Genomic DNA, 16,373 nt, shown 5'->3' on the forward strand with positions numbered 1-16,373 from the left:
CTCCAAACAGGACAAGGCAAAAAGAATCACACGTCAAAATAGTCAGTCGCGCCACACCCAATGGCGTGTGGGGATGGACAGTCTCCTTCGCTGGCTTTCGAGCGACTCGTCTTTGAAAGGCAGGATTCTCCGTCCGCTCGCCTCCGGGATTCTGCGAAGCAAGACACAAGGTCCACGTAACGCCAAACGCGCCGAATGATCGAGAGAGGCGTCAAAGGCAGAGCTTATCAAGCGCACATAATACTCAGCAAGCAACTGAAGCACTGCAGCTGAAGCGGCGCTACGCCGTCACTCACTTCAGCCCTTCGGTGTACTAGCGGATGTCTCTAGAAGCCGAGAAACATATCTCTACACTCGGTCAACTCTGGATAGACAACAGCAGAGCGCGCACGGCTCGCCCATGCCCAACGAGATCTGCACTTCGCACTCGTCTTCACAGATGTTCGCCGGTTGCCTCTCTACGCACGCGTGGGCATGCGCATGTTCCGTATGCACGTGTCTGTGTATGGCGAAAAGCGACAAAACGAGAAAACCTCTATGCACTTCCCCCTCCCCGCCCCCCCGCCGCGTACCTGATTCTGCCGCTCGCCGCTCGGCTTCTTTGCCCGCATACGAAAAAAAGGCTCGCCGCTGGCGAATTGCCTGTCAGCCTGACGGGCTACCTGCTGTCCCTGTTTTTCGCAGTACGCCTTCTTTCCTCCTTCTCCCTCGGACCTCGGTCTTCGTCGCCCTCGAAGTCGCGGGTCTCTATCCACCTCTCGTCCTTCGCTCTTTCGCTACGAGGTTCACAAGGCGGACCGCGAGCGTCGCGGCCTCGTGTATTTTTTGAAGAGTCCTCAGTCTCCGCCCGCGTCGTCTAACTCCGCGGGTGCTTTCCCTCCGGCTGCGGTTTTCTCCTCGCCTGCGTGTGGCGCGTGGTCCCGCGCCACAAGCTTTGTCTTCGGACAGGAAACGGAAGGAAATCTTGTTGGACGTCGCCTCGGTGTCGCAGCAGACCCGTACATACGATGCTAAACTTACAAATGCATATATAACTATATATGTAAATCGAACTCTGCGCGCACCACGCGAAGCACGGGTGTCGCCTCAGTTTACTTGTAGGCTGCCCGGGCGTATGGACATAGCCCTATGGCTTCAGGAGACGACGCCCCGCCGATGAGATAAGGGGAAGGCAGACGAAGATATCAAAGAAAAACGCATCTGCTCCCCCCGCGTGGCTTGAATGCTGGAAAAAAGGAAGAGTTGGCCGCGGTAACTCCGCCCTTGCGGCGAAGGGGACACAGCGACAGACGCGTCCGCTGGCTCGCTCCAAACGGCGTTCGCTCACGTCACCAAACAAAAACAAAAACGGTAATCTGGAAGGATTCTCATTTGAAACGCGCAGACGCGTGGAAGCAAAAGTACACAACCATACAACATGTGGATGACTGGTCAGACGCACACGAAGTCCTCTGTGTGCGTGAAGGAAGGACGACTGATATACGCGCGCAGTATGCGTGTACGCCTACGCCCCCTTTGAAATTTTCTGTATTCGGCGTATTCACCTCTGTGGGCACACACGCGCCTCGCGGTACACGAAACACGCAAAAGGGAGCTTAGAAGAGGCTGGAGCCGCAAGAGCAAATTCCCCGTGAGGCCTCGTGTCTAAGAAAGCTGGACGCCCACAACTATGATGAGGCCCTCACAAGCGTGTAGTTCCCTGTTGGTTTCAATTCATAAGAAAAAGCGCTTAACCGCGACGGGACCGGCCTTCCCCTCTCTTCGAGACAGTCATGAATACAGACTGCGTGTCCTGCCCAGGTTTTTACCGCTTATTCGGTGCAGCAGCAGGGCGGCAGAAAAGACGGCTTCTCCGCAGTTGGTGCGGCAGCAAATGAACAGCGCAGTCCCCTGCAGAGGAAAAAACTACCAGAAGCCGGCACCGAAGAACAAGCTTGGGAGGCGAACTCTGCGTTCCAAACGGCCACCACGTGGAAAGCGACGAGAGGAGGAAGCTTCTCGCCTCGCTGCGTCCGGGGATCTGGATCCGCGCCGCTCAGTCGCCCCTGACTCATACTTGCCCCCTCGTGGGTTCACCACACACTCACGTAGAAGAACCTATGCAGCGGGAAGAAGAAAAAGGAGACACACACACGTGCGCGCGAGAAGGCTCGGTGGCGGGTTCTCCAGGGAAAGTGGTCGCAGGGACGAAAACAGATGAGTCGAGGCCGAGCGCGGTCGCCACCGGGCCCAAGCCCCTGCTGCAGAGAGGCGTGCGCTCGTCGGCGGAGGGTGACAAGAAAAAGTCGTCGCCAAGCAGCGACTATGTGGCGCTGTTTCCGCGGTTTACCACGAAAGCGTATAGCGGAGCCACACACGGTAGCCGCGAGCCGACGCCAGTTTTCGGCAGCGTGCGCGCGGACGCTCCTGTGAGCAGCAGCCGACGACGACGGCGGACGACAGGTTCCGCAGATATGGCAGACACGGCGCGGCGGGAAGAAGACAACCGCGGGCAAAAAAAGAACAAGAAGGAAGACCGCACGTTAACGGTCGCGACGTACCACACAAGACGCCGCGCAGCTCTCTTCGCTTCTCTACGGTCTGCAGCTCTTCAGCTACTCCGTGTGTTGCCCGGGAGAGAACGGGAGAGAAAACCTCATCGGACTCTGTCTCACCAGCGCGGAATTCACGGGTGACGACGACGCGTGAAGGAGGGGGACGGATGATGGCGAAGGCGACGCGTAATGGTGTTTCTTCTCCCCCGTCTGCGGTTTCCTCGTACCGTTGCTTCCAGCTGGGAAATGTCCCCTCTTCTTGTGGCAAACTGCGACTATGCACGGGAAACTCTGAAAACATCTCCTGTTCCCCGCGAGCCGAGAAACACTACGTGCCTCGTGAAAGCAGGCACAACGCCAAAAACGGTCGCAGGTGACCGCAGCGGGCGCGGAATTCGAGAACCCTGCGCGCCACACCTAGCTCGCGTGCTGCTCCCTGCCGGGGCAACAAATCGCCCAGGTGGGCTCGTCCTCATCTGCGCTCCACTCTGTCCCGTCGGACGTTTTCTTTCCCTGCCCGTAATAAAGCATCTCTCTTCTGTTACAGGTTCTACAGAACGGACAAAAGGTGCTTTCCCCACCGCCGACGCCACGAACTTTCTGCCGGCGGAAGCTGCCGCGCGCCGCCCGCGCCTTGTACCGAAAAGAGCTCTCTCAGAGCGCGCGTACCTCCTCCACACAGCAGCGGGCGACAAACGTCTGGAAAACCGTAGATAGCTAGAGGCGAGAAGAAAGTGAATTTGAAGAGAAAGAGTGTTGTCGGAGGTACGGGCGCCCGCGCTGGCCCTTCAGTGGATGGCTTCACGGGAGTTACTCCACAAAGTTGCACACTGCAACGACGCCCGTGATGTTAGTGTGGTTCCTCTCGAGCGCCGCGGCTCCTGAGACCCCATGCCACGCCTGCTATCGCGTGCAAACGGCGCAGAAGTATCGGAGTCCGCGTTCGGGATGGTAAATGGTGGATTCGTTAATGGACGCGTGAGGGTTACAAACCCTCAACGGCAGGCCTTCGGGTCCCGCAGTGGCGCCACAGGTTCGTGACTCCTTCGGTGATGCAGCAGTTTCGCGGCTATGTAGTGGCGGGTGCGTTCGGCGGGGGGGAGGGGGGACGGTGCCCCTGCACGAAGCAGCGCTGTATCGCAACACGAGTGAGAAAATGCCCCGAAGAGGCAGTAGAGAGGCTCACTGGTGTGTTGGCATACGCCTGTGAGGTCATAACGAAGAGCCATATGCTATCTCCACCGAAGAATTGCCTGTCCGCTCAAGGTCCGACGAGCGGAACGCCGACTAGCTACGGCGGGCAGCCGCTACGAAAGGGACACCAGGGGGCTTGTGCAGGATTCTGAAGAAGGGGTGGAAAGTAGCCAGAAAATTCTAGAGTTGCGTTGGATTTTCGATTTCAATCCATTTTCCGGCAACGCGTCCGCGGAGGCCTCCACTGGAAACGCCTGGTGTCTTAGCTCTCGTGGTCCTGTTTCAGCGGGCACGCGCGGCGGGACATCTCGCAAACTCTCTGGGTCGGTTGTTTTGAATTCGAATGCGACCATAGTACAGATCATTGAGCAAGACATCTTGCAACCAGTCATGCATGCGTGTTTTGATGTTTTTCCGTCGTTCACGGATATAACCGTCGGCGTTTGTATAAATCTAGCTGCCCGCCTCTACAGCCCATGTCCTCAAGACAAGGCCGCCTGGCGCTCGAGTGGATGCTCGTAGCGACCCTGCGTACAAATTTTTTAAAGCATGAACGAATTTCTTGATGCATCAACGTCCAGAGAGGATCGTATTCGCTGATAGGTTTTAGCGGTGGCCGCGTGCACAGGTCTTGTTGTACGTCTCCCGTCCACTGTCTCGACCGCTTGGCGCTCCCGGGCCGCGTCGTCTAGCATTTTTTCTTTCGGTTTTCTGCTTCTTCCTTAACCACTTTGTCCGCTTGAACAAAAGGCGAGCTAAGAGAGTGTCTGGTCTTGGTATCGACGCTTGCGACTCTCGCACCTGGTGTCCATCGCATGCCGCTCGTCCATCTTCGCTTGTCTTCAGTAGCCCGGCTGCGCGTACGTATCTGGTTCAATAGGCTTCTCCAGAGCTTTGGTATTCACGCCCTCTTACTTAGTGCCACGTCATCCTTTTTTAACATCTGTTCTGTCAGTCTAGGAATTCATCTCGAGGATCGCGTTTCGGTCTGTCGCCATTCTTTCTCGTTGCGCGGTCCGCCTTAAGTTTCCTGCCCTGCCCGTCGCTTCCACGTCAACATCATGAAGCTCACTTTGAAGAGCCTCTTTGGGCTCGACCTGGCGAGCTGGGTCGCCCTTGTCTCCCTGTATAATATACTGTCTGCAACGATTGAGCTCTGTACGGAAGTACGTCGTGCGTGTTACGTTACGGGGACAGACACATTGTCTACGTTCAACCTCGCCTCTTCCGTCTTCACGGTTTTCGCCGGCACTTTGGGGATTCTTTCAACGATATTCTACTCCTCTATCTTTGTAATATTCGTGATAATCGCAGTCTCGATCACGACGCTCATGGATGTGGCGGAAATTATCACAAATGCCACGTCAGTTCACCCTAGCACGTTGCAGTTCGTGAGCACCTCATTGCATCTGACAGTGACGGTTATTGCGCTCATTATTCTATTCTCCTACTATAGAATCCTTAGAGCAGGAGGCACCGGAAGAGAGTACCGTACTTTCCGAACCTCCAGGCGATCCGTGCGTGTTCCCCCTTCTCCTTCGGCGCGTGTGGGAGGCGATTCATCGGACGAACAAAAGCTGCTGCAGGAAGCAGGGTCAACATACGGTTCCACTCTCGGGCAGGGAATCGGTCTGGGCCCTTAGAGAGCGGACAGCGGGAGAGCTATAGAGCGCGGATCAAAGTGTTTCAAAACCGTGAAGCCGCGCCTCGCTAGCTGGTGATGAGTGGATGGAAATTGAGAGAAGAACGCAGTGTACGTGTGCGTACTTCTCATCTATCGCAGCGGGGAGCGGGCAGATGTGTGCATCCTCAGCTGCAGGCTCTCAGGTGAAACACATGAGATGCAGGCAGAGAGGGGACACGCATCCTGAAGGAGGTATTCAGCAAAATTTTTCTGGCAGTCAGCCGCTTCGAAGCGAGCGGAGAATTGAACTTCAGTGGCGCGCAACACTTCGTGCTACTCAAGTACTCGAAGGTAATTGGACTAAATCAGGAGCCCGGAACGTGTTCCTACTCTCAGGTACAGAAGACGGAAGGCCAAGAACAGAAGCTCCAGGGGGCGCAAGGGTGCTATAGTGCGTTTCCGTATGCTCTTCTCGTGGACACTGAGCCAGCGTCTAGTGCTGCCAGCCACATGGTCCGCGTGTTACACGCGCGTGTGATGAGGGACAGAAGTCACCGAAACCGGACAAATGAGTGATCGAACGGGCAGTCTGGAGGCTCGTGTAGGCGCGCGTGGGGACCGCATGTGAAAGTGCCCATTCTTTTTCCGTATGAATGAATGTTTGTTCGTGTTCTGCCGCTGGAGTGATTCGCTGTCGAAGTCTCTACGTAGTTGTGAGGGCTGCGATCGTACCCCGCAAACCAGGAATGTATTGCCTCACTTAAACTGATGATGAGTTCCTCAAAGAGTTTAATCTGGGGAGCGCTGTATTGCCGGCGGGGTCGATTGACAAGAGGACGGAAACAATTTCAGAGGAAGGGAGGACTGCATTTTGTAGAGAGACTTCTCAGAAAGCAAAGAGCACGACGGTGCAACCGGAGGTTATGGCACTGACACAGGAACGGAACAGGAAGAAAGGGAAAAAAGCTCTAGAAAAGGCAGCTGAGTAGCAGCAGCCACTTGTTCAGGTTGTCTTCGGAGATGGTAAACGGAGAACATTCAGCGGCACAGATCTCGCGGTAGTTGAGGGGGAAGAGGCGGTTCAGGGGCAGCGAACAGTGCATACTGATATAGGCCTGAGGATAGCAGCAGATCTCGCATAATTGCAGTGATGGACGGCACCACAGAGGTGCACCCCAAAGGTCAGTAGTGTGATATCGAGCCTGAAGCGAAGGCGGGAGCGAAAAAAGTAGTAACGTGCTTGAATCATTGTATGGCGACGTCTGGGGTACCTCATTGAGAGAGGGGTTTACATGAATTTCTCAGCATGCCTGGGAGCAGAGAGCACTAGCTTGCGCCATCTAGCTAGATAATACATCGATTCCGCGGTGACCCGGAAGGCAGACGAACTACGAGAGTCGTACCACCGACGGTGGAGTCAGCTCTCACAGCGTGCGTTTGTCACGAGGGATGAAGGGGAGTTACAAACCGGTTCACTGGTATGGAGTTATCTGGGTGCGATAATTCAGTCAAACCAAAAGCCTCACATCATGGGCCATATATTTCCCGGAGGAGAAAGAGGAACGAATCTAGCTAAACAGACAGTGTCGGTTCTCCTGTGCATGATAGAATTTCTCCCAGTACAGAAGCCGACATCTAGCCATTTAGGCTTCAACGACGAAACAAGGGACCGTGCTCATTCCGTGACGCGCCTTCCGTGGAAGAGAACAAATGCTTATGACGACCGCGGTGCCTCATGCGCTTGGTGCTAGTCTCCTGCTAGTAGGTACAGTGCCGTCCTCGACAACGCGGTGCATGAGAGGCGATTGTTTGGCGTCCCACTGATCTCGTAACAGTCAGCATTTTTGAGGATCCTGCCCAACCGCCACCAACCGCCTTGTGGCTTCTTCAGATACGGCACAGCGTCTATCAGAAATAACCACGCCTCTACGTCTGCCTGCCCGCGTCTTCGTGACACTCTCCAACGAATCTTCGGTAGTCGGACGGAATGAGTATTTCTTTTGGCGGGGTCTTCAGCTCGCCGGAACGGCTCAGCCTGTATTGTTCTGTACATGCCCAAAAGATGGGGTATGCGAGTGTTCTTCGAACCTGCTGCTTTACAGCAGAAAGCTCACCGGATTGTGAAAAAAGAAAATTGAAACGTGGGTCGATAATACGATCCATTGTTACTGCGCATGGTGTAACGCTGGATATGAACTCGTGTAGTCAACGCATACCACCCGTAAGCAGGCACACCGTTCCCCGGTGCACAGGACAGGATTTCGGCCTTTCAGTATCATCACTTCTATTTATTTATGGAATTTACCCACACTCATGAACCGCAAAACAGATACGTTTTGTCTATCTAGATAAAATGTGCTTCTTATTCAGAGCGGTAAATAAAGCTCCAAGTTCCGTACGCCCATATTTCATCAACGAGTGGTCACACGGCGTGCGCTACATACCCCCCCCATTAGCAAGTGTAGGTCGATGGGGAAACGCGCATGACGTCATCCTTGGGGCGAGCTCTAGTCACCATATCACTTCTTAGAGGCTGGCGAAGAATCCAGTGCGCACGGGAAGAAAAGTATCAAGGCACCTGATGAGCTTGCAGCGGGGGAAACGAGGCATGGGCGGCCACCAAGACTGCGATTCCACCGCCACGCGGTGGCTGCCGCGGGACTCGTGTCCGCATCCACAGCGATAGAAGACCGACACGCGTTCTTGCCTCATTAACTTATCTAGGCGTCCTCCACCATCCTGCGCCCGCTCACCGGGGGCTTGCATTCCATCGTGTAATTCTTTGGCTACGTGGGCGACGCGAGGGTCGGCTGCCATTGTCACGTGCACGCCTGCCGCTAGGCCCTATGCTCGTGTGCTACAGGGTCTCGTCGGCCGGACGGTCGCTCGTTCTGCGCTTATTCTCCAGCATCATTGCCCTGACGAGCCCCTTCTCCGGGCTAGCCGCGGTTCTGTCATTGGTGTGCCGTGGAAACCCATCGGTATTTCCGCGGCCCGTGAACCACGCTCGCGTTCCCTCACATCCTCCCGTCTCTGTTCGCCTGTGCCTGCTGAATTACGTGCGCTCCACAAAGATGCAACGGCGGACGCGCAGAGCTCCCCTCCTTCGCTGTACTGTTTTCGTGAACCCACACTTCTTACCGCTGTAATGGGGGTACCATATACGCCCAACTGTGTCGGTTGCTTTGCCCCAGAAAAAACACGAGGGTCGGCTCTCTCTTGGGCGGTCTCTGCCGCGGCTGCGCCAAGCCTTCGCGGTACGATCATGGGAGTCCCATTTGCACCTATCGCTCCCTGTCGACCCCATACCACGGGCGGCTGGGGGAACGCCTTCCCGCGTGGAAGTCCAAATTCCTCCCTCGCTCGCGCTGAGGGGAACAGCTCCTCTTCTGTTCCTGAAAAACCTCGGAAACAGGCCCGATCCCATGTAGACTCGTCCAAATGAGATGCCAAAGAATGGCAAGGCTCTAACGCAGAAGAAGAGTCCCGGCTGCTACAGCAACTAGATCGACTGGGCGGCCAGCCCCGTGACGCCGCCAGCACGATCTTACCATGACCATCGGCATCGAGGGAACGCGTCAGAATGAAGGACGCCGTATCACATTCGTCGTCGTCATTTTGATGGGGTTCGTCATCTTCGTCGTACACTACTCCCTCTTGTACACTGTTTTTCACGTCTGTTGTCAGATCTGTGTTTCCTGTATCCGAGCCCGAGGTATCGAGTTGCCTCTTGTCGGCGGCTTCAGAGTCTTCGGCGGGATCGCTCCTCTGGCGACGCGCGGCGAGATATTCTAACAGCCCCTCCGTTCGCTGCAGCTGCACGCGCAACTGCTGCTGCTCCCGCTTAAGTTGAGCCCACGTTCGTTCGTGCTCACCGTCCGTAACCTGGTTCAAGTCACCGCTGGGAGCAGCACGTGAAGAGGCATTCGTATCATGGCGGAACTCGGTCTGCAAGGGTGCCAAATAACGGCGAGCATGAATGGGTGATCTACTGCAAGATGGAGCCGATCCATGTCGAATATCCGCGCAAGCGGCATCTGCAATTTGCCCGTCCGCTCCAGACGATGGGTGCCTCGGGAGAGCATTAGCCTGTCCTCGTAGCGATAGCGAATGGTACGCCAATGATGGCGCACCATTCGCCTCAACCGCACCTTGCCCTTCCTGCACCATCCGCGGCTTGCCGCAACACACATCCGGAGACAGTGGTGTACACAGCCCTTTGCACGGTACCTGAGACGACCCCAGGACCGGCTCTGTCTGTGTTTGAGCGCAAGGTGCAGCGCCAGTGTGTGCGGTCTCACTACGAGGTGGCGGAAGCTCCCGCTCACCAAGACGGGACTCCGGTCTTGTCTCTTCTTGCAGGTGCGCTCCAGCTGGACACTGCGCATGGCTCAATTGCGTTTTTGCTTCATGCGCCTCCTGATGCGCGGAGTCCTCCGGTGTGTGACCGGCTGCCTCGAGCATCCCCCCGCGCTTTAACTGCTCATTTTCGCGTCGCAGACATGGCCGCGCGCCGAAGGGAATATGGGCTATCCGTCTCAGACCCACTTCGGAAATGCCCGTTTCCTCCACTGACCTGTCTCGCGTCAGGACGGCTAGTTCGTCGCTACCAGTCTCCGAGATGACATGGCTAGCTTCCCGCGGAGACAACCCCGCTCTTGTGTGCTCGCGCGGCTCGTCGCTACGCGTGCGACCCCACACGCAGTTCGGGTCATAGCCCAAATCAGAGTTAGACTCGTGGCGCGGCAACTTGTGGGTAGTCTCAAAGGAAGGGACGTAGCACGCGTATGAATCCTCCAAAGAATGTGCCCATGCGGCTGAGGGATCTACGGCAGACGAAGTCTGAAGATGTCCCGTGGATAAGCCTAGACGCTCACCTTGAAGCGAACAAGATTTCGCATCTGAACGCCGCATGGGCAATAAGTGGAACAAAGCAGTACCTGTGGCATCATGGCCTTTGATGCCTACGCAAATCAGTTCATCACTAAAGGTGTCTCGCCGTACTCCCTCGGCACCCCTTTCTGCATGACGATGGGGACCAGCTGCATGCTTCGCAGCACACATCTCGCCATCCGGTGCGCTTATCGCATGTGCATAGACATGAAAAGTGGAGGGGCGTTGAAGTCGCGTTTCGTAGCCGTCGTCGTTCTCGCTTACATGGAGGCCACCCGTCCTAGTGTCTCTTTCGTTCGTGTCTCCAATCGTGGGCTGGCTGGCCTCGTGTGGCCCGTGTTTCGACAAGTGGCGCTCGTGGTCCCCGGAAGTCGCCTGAAATGCTTCCCCCTGATCTACTTTTGCTTGTCGGACCCGACACATCTCGCGACGGCACACGGGGTCGCAGCGTGTGCAACGCGTCTGGGTCTCCCAGCTTGGCAGCCCTTCCGCGTTGAAGCCGCCTGCCGCAGGCCACGTGTTCTGCTCCTCATCTACGACATCTAGATGTGGCCCGCCTGCCAATGCAAGGCAACGGGAGGGCGGTCCCACAAAACTGTTTGAGTTCGGCTGTATCGACAGGCCACGGCCGACGCCGGATGCCAGCCCCGCACGTGGACGGCAATCGGCATCGGCTTGTGTCAAAGCGTGCGGCTCCCCGCAAGGCCTCGTCGTCCCTCCGTGAGTGGTGCCCGGCTCTCTCTCTTCCGTTTCTCTTCGTTTGCCACTGCACCCCTGCTGATGCTGGCGTCCACAGCCTGTACCTTCCACATTTTCTGTGCTGGAGAGTGTCGCCAAAACCGCTTTCTCCCGTTCAGGCACTCCTTTTCTCGGGCTGTCTGACACGTCTTGGCTTGTGCACGGGAAGTGTGCACCCTCTCGCTTCCCCCTGTCTATGCCTGTGCTCACATCGAAGAGCGCTTCCGCGGCTGCCGAAAACACCTCGTCGTCTGCGCTGGACGACAGGGCAGGCAAGTCTCCAAGGCGAAATGCGCTGGCTCCGGACGCTGTTTCGTGCTCCACTAGGGTCGTTGGGCCAGCCGCCTGCAGGAACCCGATCTTTCCAGCGAATTCTCTATCTCCAACTGAGCTACTCCCATCGTTTTGATACTCCGAACTGCACTCTTTCCCTGCCGCAGCGTTGGAGGGACAGGGGTCGCACTCACTCGCGTGAAAGGTTCTTCCAAGCACCGCTTTCCCCGCCGGAGGATCGCCGCCGGAGGTCCCAGAGGCCCCACCATCCGTCCACTGCGCTGTGTCCACAGGAGTTATTCGATGATTTGTGACGTGCTTCCACTCACACAGAGGCGCCGACGAAGGGGATGCAGACGGCGTTTCAAGGCGTTGGGGATGGTGGCATGGCATATCATGCTTTTTTGCTCGCAGCTCGATATCGTGCATGACCTGCGTCGGGTCCACATCCCCTTCTGGCTTTTCTAACGCACTTGACACAGAATGAATCCCGCCCAACTTGTGGGATGAAGCACGCGGGCTGACGGAAGGGTCAGTTTCGTGCTTGTGGCTTCTTCTGTCGAAGAAGTCCGCGACGGGAGTTCTGGAACGATTCTTTGATGTATTCCGGAGAGCAAGGTCGAGAAGACACTCCCGTGTTGCTGTGCGCCTGCCAGCAGTAAACGACGTCCCGGCAGCGCCATTTGCATCGCCCTGCCCTCGAGCTAGATCCTGGAACTGTTGCTTTCGATCCGACGCTGCACGCCGGATATCAGTCTTCTCTGCGCCCTCCACTGCCACCGTCTGCCCACTGCGCTGCCAAAGCTTTCTATACTGCTCGTCCGCACGCACCATGCGTCGCAGAAGTTGGTCGCCTGCCTCCATATCTCCTAGCGGCCCTACCTCGTCATAAAAACCCGTCGGAAGGAGAGAGAACGGACTGAAGTCCGTCCTGCTTGACGTGCCGCTGCGTGCCGCAGGTGGAGGCGAAACGCGTCCGCTGGCTGCTGAGTCTGCCAGATCCCCCTCTGCACGAGATATCAAGGGGGGTTCGAACGTGAAAAAAAACAGCGGGACTGGGCACCCGGTATCGCTATACAAGACAGCGCAGTTTCCGACTGCTTTTCCGAAGTCTCTGAAAGGCATTGCCGCATCGGCCTGTCTTTTAGGCCCCCGGCGTTCCAAACTACCTTCGGAACGTTGTCGTGAGTCTCTTCCAGGCAGCCTTTTGGGTCGCCATGGAAAGCTGTGCATTGCACTGTCCTGAACCTGCGGTGGACTTGGCACAGCATCCTGGTTCCGTTTGCGTTCAATACGGGGCGGTCTCTCATCCGATGTTGGCATGGGTGCGCGCAGTGTTTTGACAAAGCGAAGCGGGTCACAGGATCCAGCGGTACCATGTGGCGATGAGCACTGCCGGAGCGCCACCACGAAATACACCGAAAGCTTTTCCTGAGGTCCGCCGCGCACAAGACCAAGATTCGTCGCGACACGAGCACCCCCTCTGACTGTGGATAATTCGGAGGATGGTCCCCCAACTCCTTCCACTGGCAAGTATACCTCTGACTGGCGACCACATGAAGCACTCTCGCAGCTCCATCTGATGTGCTCCAGGTTGCCTGACGCTTGAGGTTTTGCCGGAGAACCGAAAGAGTGAGATATGCCTGCACATTCGAAGAAAGATACGCAGTAACATCTATTGAGGAATGGGTGCGATGCAATATGCAATTCTGAACCGTTCGTACACGCATGCTTGCCGAGTTGCGCGTAATGTCGCACGGCGAGCCCGTAGCGCCTCGCCCAGCTAGCCTCGGGAGTGCCCTAAAGAACCGTATCTTGACTATCGGTACGAGCGAGGCACGGTTGCGTGAAGGCTTACCTAGATGGCCTCCAAATCGCTCTTCAATTATCGCATTACAGTACCAAATCACCGATGCAATTGCCTCGAGTCTTTCACGCTGGTGCACTTCTTTTCCACCAACTCCACCCGGCGCTTGACCAGCTTTATACCGTGCAGTGTCCCCGTGCCCTGCCATACCCGGCTTCATGCTTGCTCTACGCTCTGCCGCCCATTGGTCTGGCATTGCACACGGTGTACGCGATGCAAGGCCTCTCTGCACGATGTTGGCCAGGTGATAAGGGGTCACCGTGAAAGTCCCACGTTCCACCGTCGCAGCTGCAAAAAGAAACAGGAAATGCTCAAGCGATGGAAAAGGGCGGCAGCGGTGCTGAGACGCAGATAAGAAGCTCCGCTTTCCAGGCTACACATGGTTCAACAACGCAACAGTCAGGCAACGGAATACTACGGACGTACGTAGTACACACGAAGCCACGCAAATCCTGAAGTACTATCGTGACAAAAAACCACGAAGTAAGGCGGAGCAAAACTCTTACTCTGTGCACCGGAAACACTGCTGCATGCTCAGGTGCGGAAAAACCACAAACGCATAAAAGTGGTCTACCCGTACTACTGACTCCATCTACCTCAGCTTAGCGGCATGCATACGTGGCCCAGCCTTCTAGGTTTGGCACGTTACATGCCTCCCATCAGCGTGCAACCTATGGAGAAGCAGGTCTGATGTATTGATCGTACTCTCCTCGAAGTCGGATTCTTGCTCAACGCAGTGGAGCAGCGTGACTCTGAAACGAAACGGCAGCCATGACCGCCTTGACTTGCCCTCTTCGAACGTTTTGGTTGAAGGCCTCGCACTCTCGTTGTCGTAGCGGTCACCACTCAAGGTACGTCTCCGCTCTGTGAAGATGTTGCTTTGGCGATCAGCCGCGTGGCGCATTGGCCCGCCAGACGTTTCAGACGAAGCACCTTCGTGACTCTGACACTCCGGCAATGCTTCCACATCCAAGTCAACTGAGAGCGTGACGACGTCTCCAGTGGAAGCTGCCGCAAGGACTGCCGCAAGAAGTGATTGCAGAATTACGAGGAGTTCATTTTCTTGGCCCTCTAACCAAATTTCCTTCGGGCATTTCGTCTCTGTCACCGGGGGCTCACCGCCGCCGGGGCAGAGTTCACAAGACAGAGACTTGCCACTCTGTCCGCCGCGCAATCCGTTCGTGAAAGTCGCTTTCGCCGCATTATCACCTCCTCGGTCTGTGGGTGTACGTCTAGATCGCAGTGACCCAAGCTGATCCATAGGGGACTTTGGAAACTCTCTCGGTCGAACTTTGATTTCGGGTTCTTTCGATATGCCTGTTCCTGTTTCGGTAATCGTACTCCCCCCTGCCGCGCTATCGACAGCTAGATGCTCCACATCTTCCGCCACCGACACACGGACCTCCACCGTCCCAGCAATGACAGCTGCTCCCCTCTTCGTAATCTCCAGAAGATGGTGCAGCTCGAACAGATTTGTTCGGTCAAGGCCGGTGCAGAGGCCAGACAGGCAATCCGACGTGCCGCATGAGAGGCACGCCGGATCTACGCTCCACTTTCCCAGTTGACCACGCAGCGCCGGGGGATCACTGTCGAAGTCGGATTCCTGTCTGCCTACGGGAGGCGCGATGCTGCGTACGGCAAAACATCCCGGGCCACACCGGCCAAGGAGGCGGAGGACGCCGATTATGCTTTTATGAATAAGTTCGAGTTCATCAACCGCGTGCTGACATTCCGACAAGCGCTCCCCCTGCAGGCGGCAGGAGTCTCCTGCGCACGGTGAACGATCTTCCCTTTCTCTCGACACGGATGCCGAATGCTTGGCAAGTTGCAGGACTGTATCCCCACAGCGTTCTAATGAAGCGAGGAGCAACTGGCCCGATGTGCGCAGGACTGTCCTGTAGGCAACATGGTAGGTTAAGGAGGGAGCGTCAGCATAGAACCACAAGGGTGGTTGCGTCGCTTCCTCCTAGAGAAATAGAAAACCAAACCTGAAGGATGTCCTCGCCGCCGTTCCTTAGACTGGGGGACGCGCGGACGAAGTGTGCCATAAATCCTGAACCCCCTCCCCCCTAACTTGTACAATAGCAAAAAGTCAGGTCGCCCGGGGCTCAGCCTTCTGTTTCATATTTCATACGCTTTCCAGTCACGTTTGTTGTTTAAAACCTCGCAGACGGCCCGGAGTGCAAACAACGGTGCCCCCGCCTGGTCTTCGATACTAAGAGTAGCACATGTGAAGCAGCACGGTGAATTATATAACTTGTTTTGTCCACTGCATACAAGTCAAAGGAAGACCAACAGTGGTGGCAATATCATCATACTTCGTCGAAAGCTCCACTATAAAGCCGTGGCCTACCCTGCGGCGTCCATGTGCCTTCTTGCATCAACTTGCTGGGTGAAGCCATAATGCTCACTTGGACCTGCTGCGCGCGTGATCTCCTTCTGAAGCGGGCACCGCGGCATCACTGCAGAGAAGAAGGGGCACTCCACCAAAACTGGTCATTGAGGCTCTGGTTGCTGCGGCGCGGCCACGTCTTCTTACAAAACCATCCACACGATGAAGACTCGCGACTGACTACTGCCTCTCCCAGTCTTCCCATACACCGCTAAACTCGCCACTCCGCCCGCTCTTACGTACAGAATCGCTCTCTCGGACCTGAATGACCGAGTAGTAGTTCTATGGTGAAAAGACAAATGATGGCGCTACTCGTGGAACACTTCAGTTCGATCCCTTCCCTCCCTCCTCCAGCCCTCTACCAAAGCTATTTGTCGGAGACGGAAAAGTGAAACATGGCTCAGAGACGGCTAGACAAAGTCGCAGTGTGCAGACGTACCCCGGCTGTCATCATCGGTGCGCCTATTCGATGACAACGACCTGCTCTCTCCCACCGCACTGTGTTCGGAGACACCGCGTCCACTGCGTACATGAGTGCTTTTTAGATGGTAGTGGATTCTCGCAGAGCAGTCGTGGATACGGTCCTCGCGTGCTGCTTTCGAGAACGAAAATATCTTTCCTCCAGCTGGAGCACAGGTGCCACGACCTGACAAGCCATTCGCAATGCCGGTGAAAATAAGAACGGCAGAGGCGGCAACAAGTAGGCCAACATCTTCTGCGAAACTAGCCCACCGTCGCAGAGAAGTGACGGCGCCAACACTGAGGCCTACGTCTACCGATGAGAGGAGGAGGAGGTCTGTAGACTGCAGAAGGCAGAACACGCATAGACCCTGCACGTGTGTACGGCGGGAAACATTC

At 56.1% G+C, this 16,373-nt stretch overlaps 2 protein-coding genes across 2 annotated transcripts; one reads left to right on the plus strand and one right to left on the minus strand.

Annotated features, from left to right (window-relative positions):
* Nucleotides 1-4,789: 4,789 nt before the first annotated feature.
* Nucleotides 4,790-5,371, plus strand: BESB_006920 (uncharacterized protein; the record flags this gene model as incomplete). Its single annotated transcript, XM_029359447.1, has 1 exon — nucleotides 4,790-5,371. The coding sequence occupies one exon, from the start codon at nucleotides 4,790-4,792 to the stop codon at nucleotides 5,369-5,371; it is 582 nt and encodes a 193-aa protein (XP_029222360.1).
* A 2,891-nt stretch (nucleotides 5,372-8,262) lies between these two features.
* On the minus strand, nucleotides 8,263-15,583 carry BESB_006930 (uncharacterized protein; the record flags this gene model as incomplete). The annotated part of the gene is made up of 4 exons (XM_029359448.1): nucleotides 8,263-12,899; nucleotides 13,115-13,411; nucleotides 13,829-14,751; nucleotides 15,477-15,583. 4 exons carry the CDS (start codon nucleotides 15,581-15,583, stop codon nucleotides 8,263-8,265), a joined length of 5,964 nt encoding a protein of 1,987 aa, XP_029222361.1.
* Nucleotides 15,584-16,373: the final 790 nt, after the last annotated feature.

Source organism: Besnoitia besnoiti, chromosome I (genome assembly GCF_002563875.1).
Source record: "Besnoitia besnoiti strain Bb-Ger1 chromosome I, whole genome shotgun sequence".
NCBI classification, from domain to species: domain Eukaryota; phylum Apicomplexa; class Conoidasida; order Eucoccidiorida; family Sarcocystidae; genus Besnoitia; species Besnoitia besnoiti.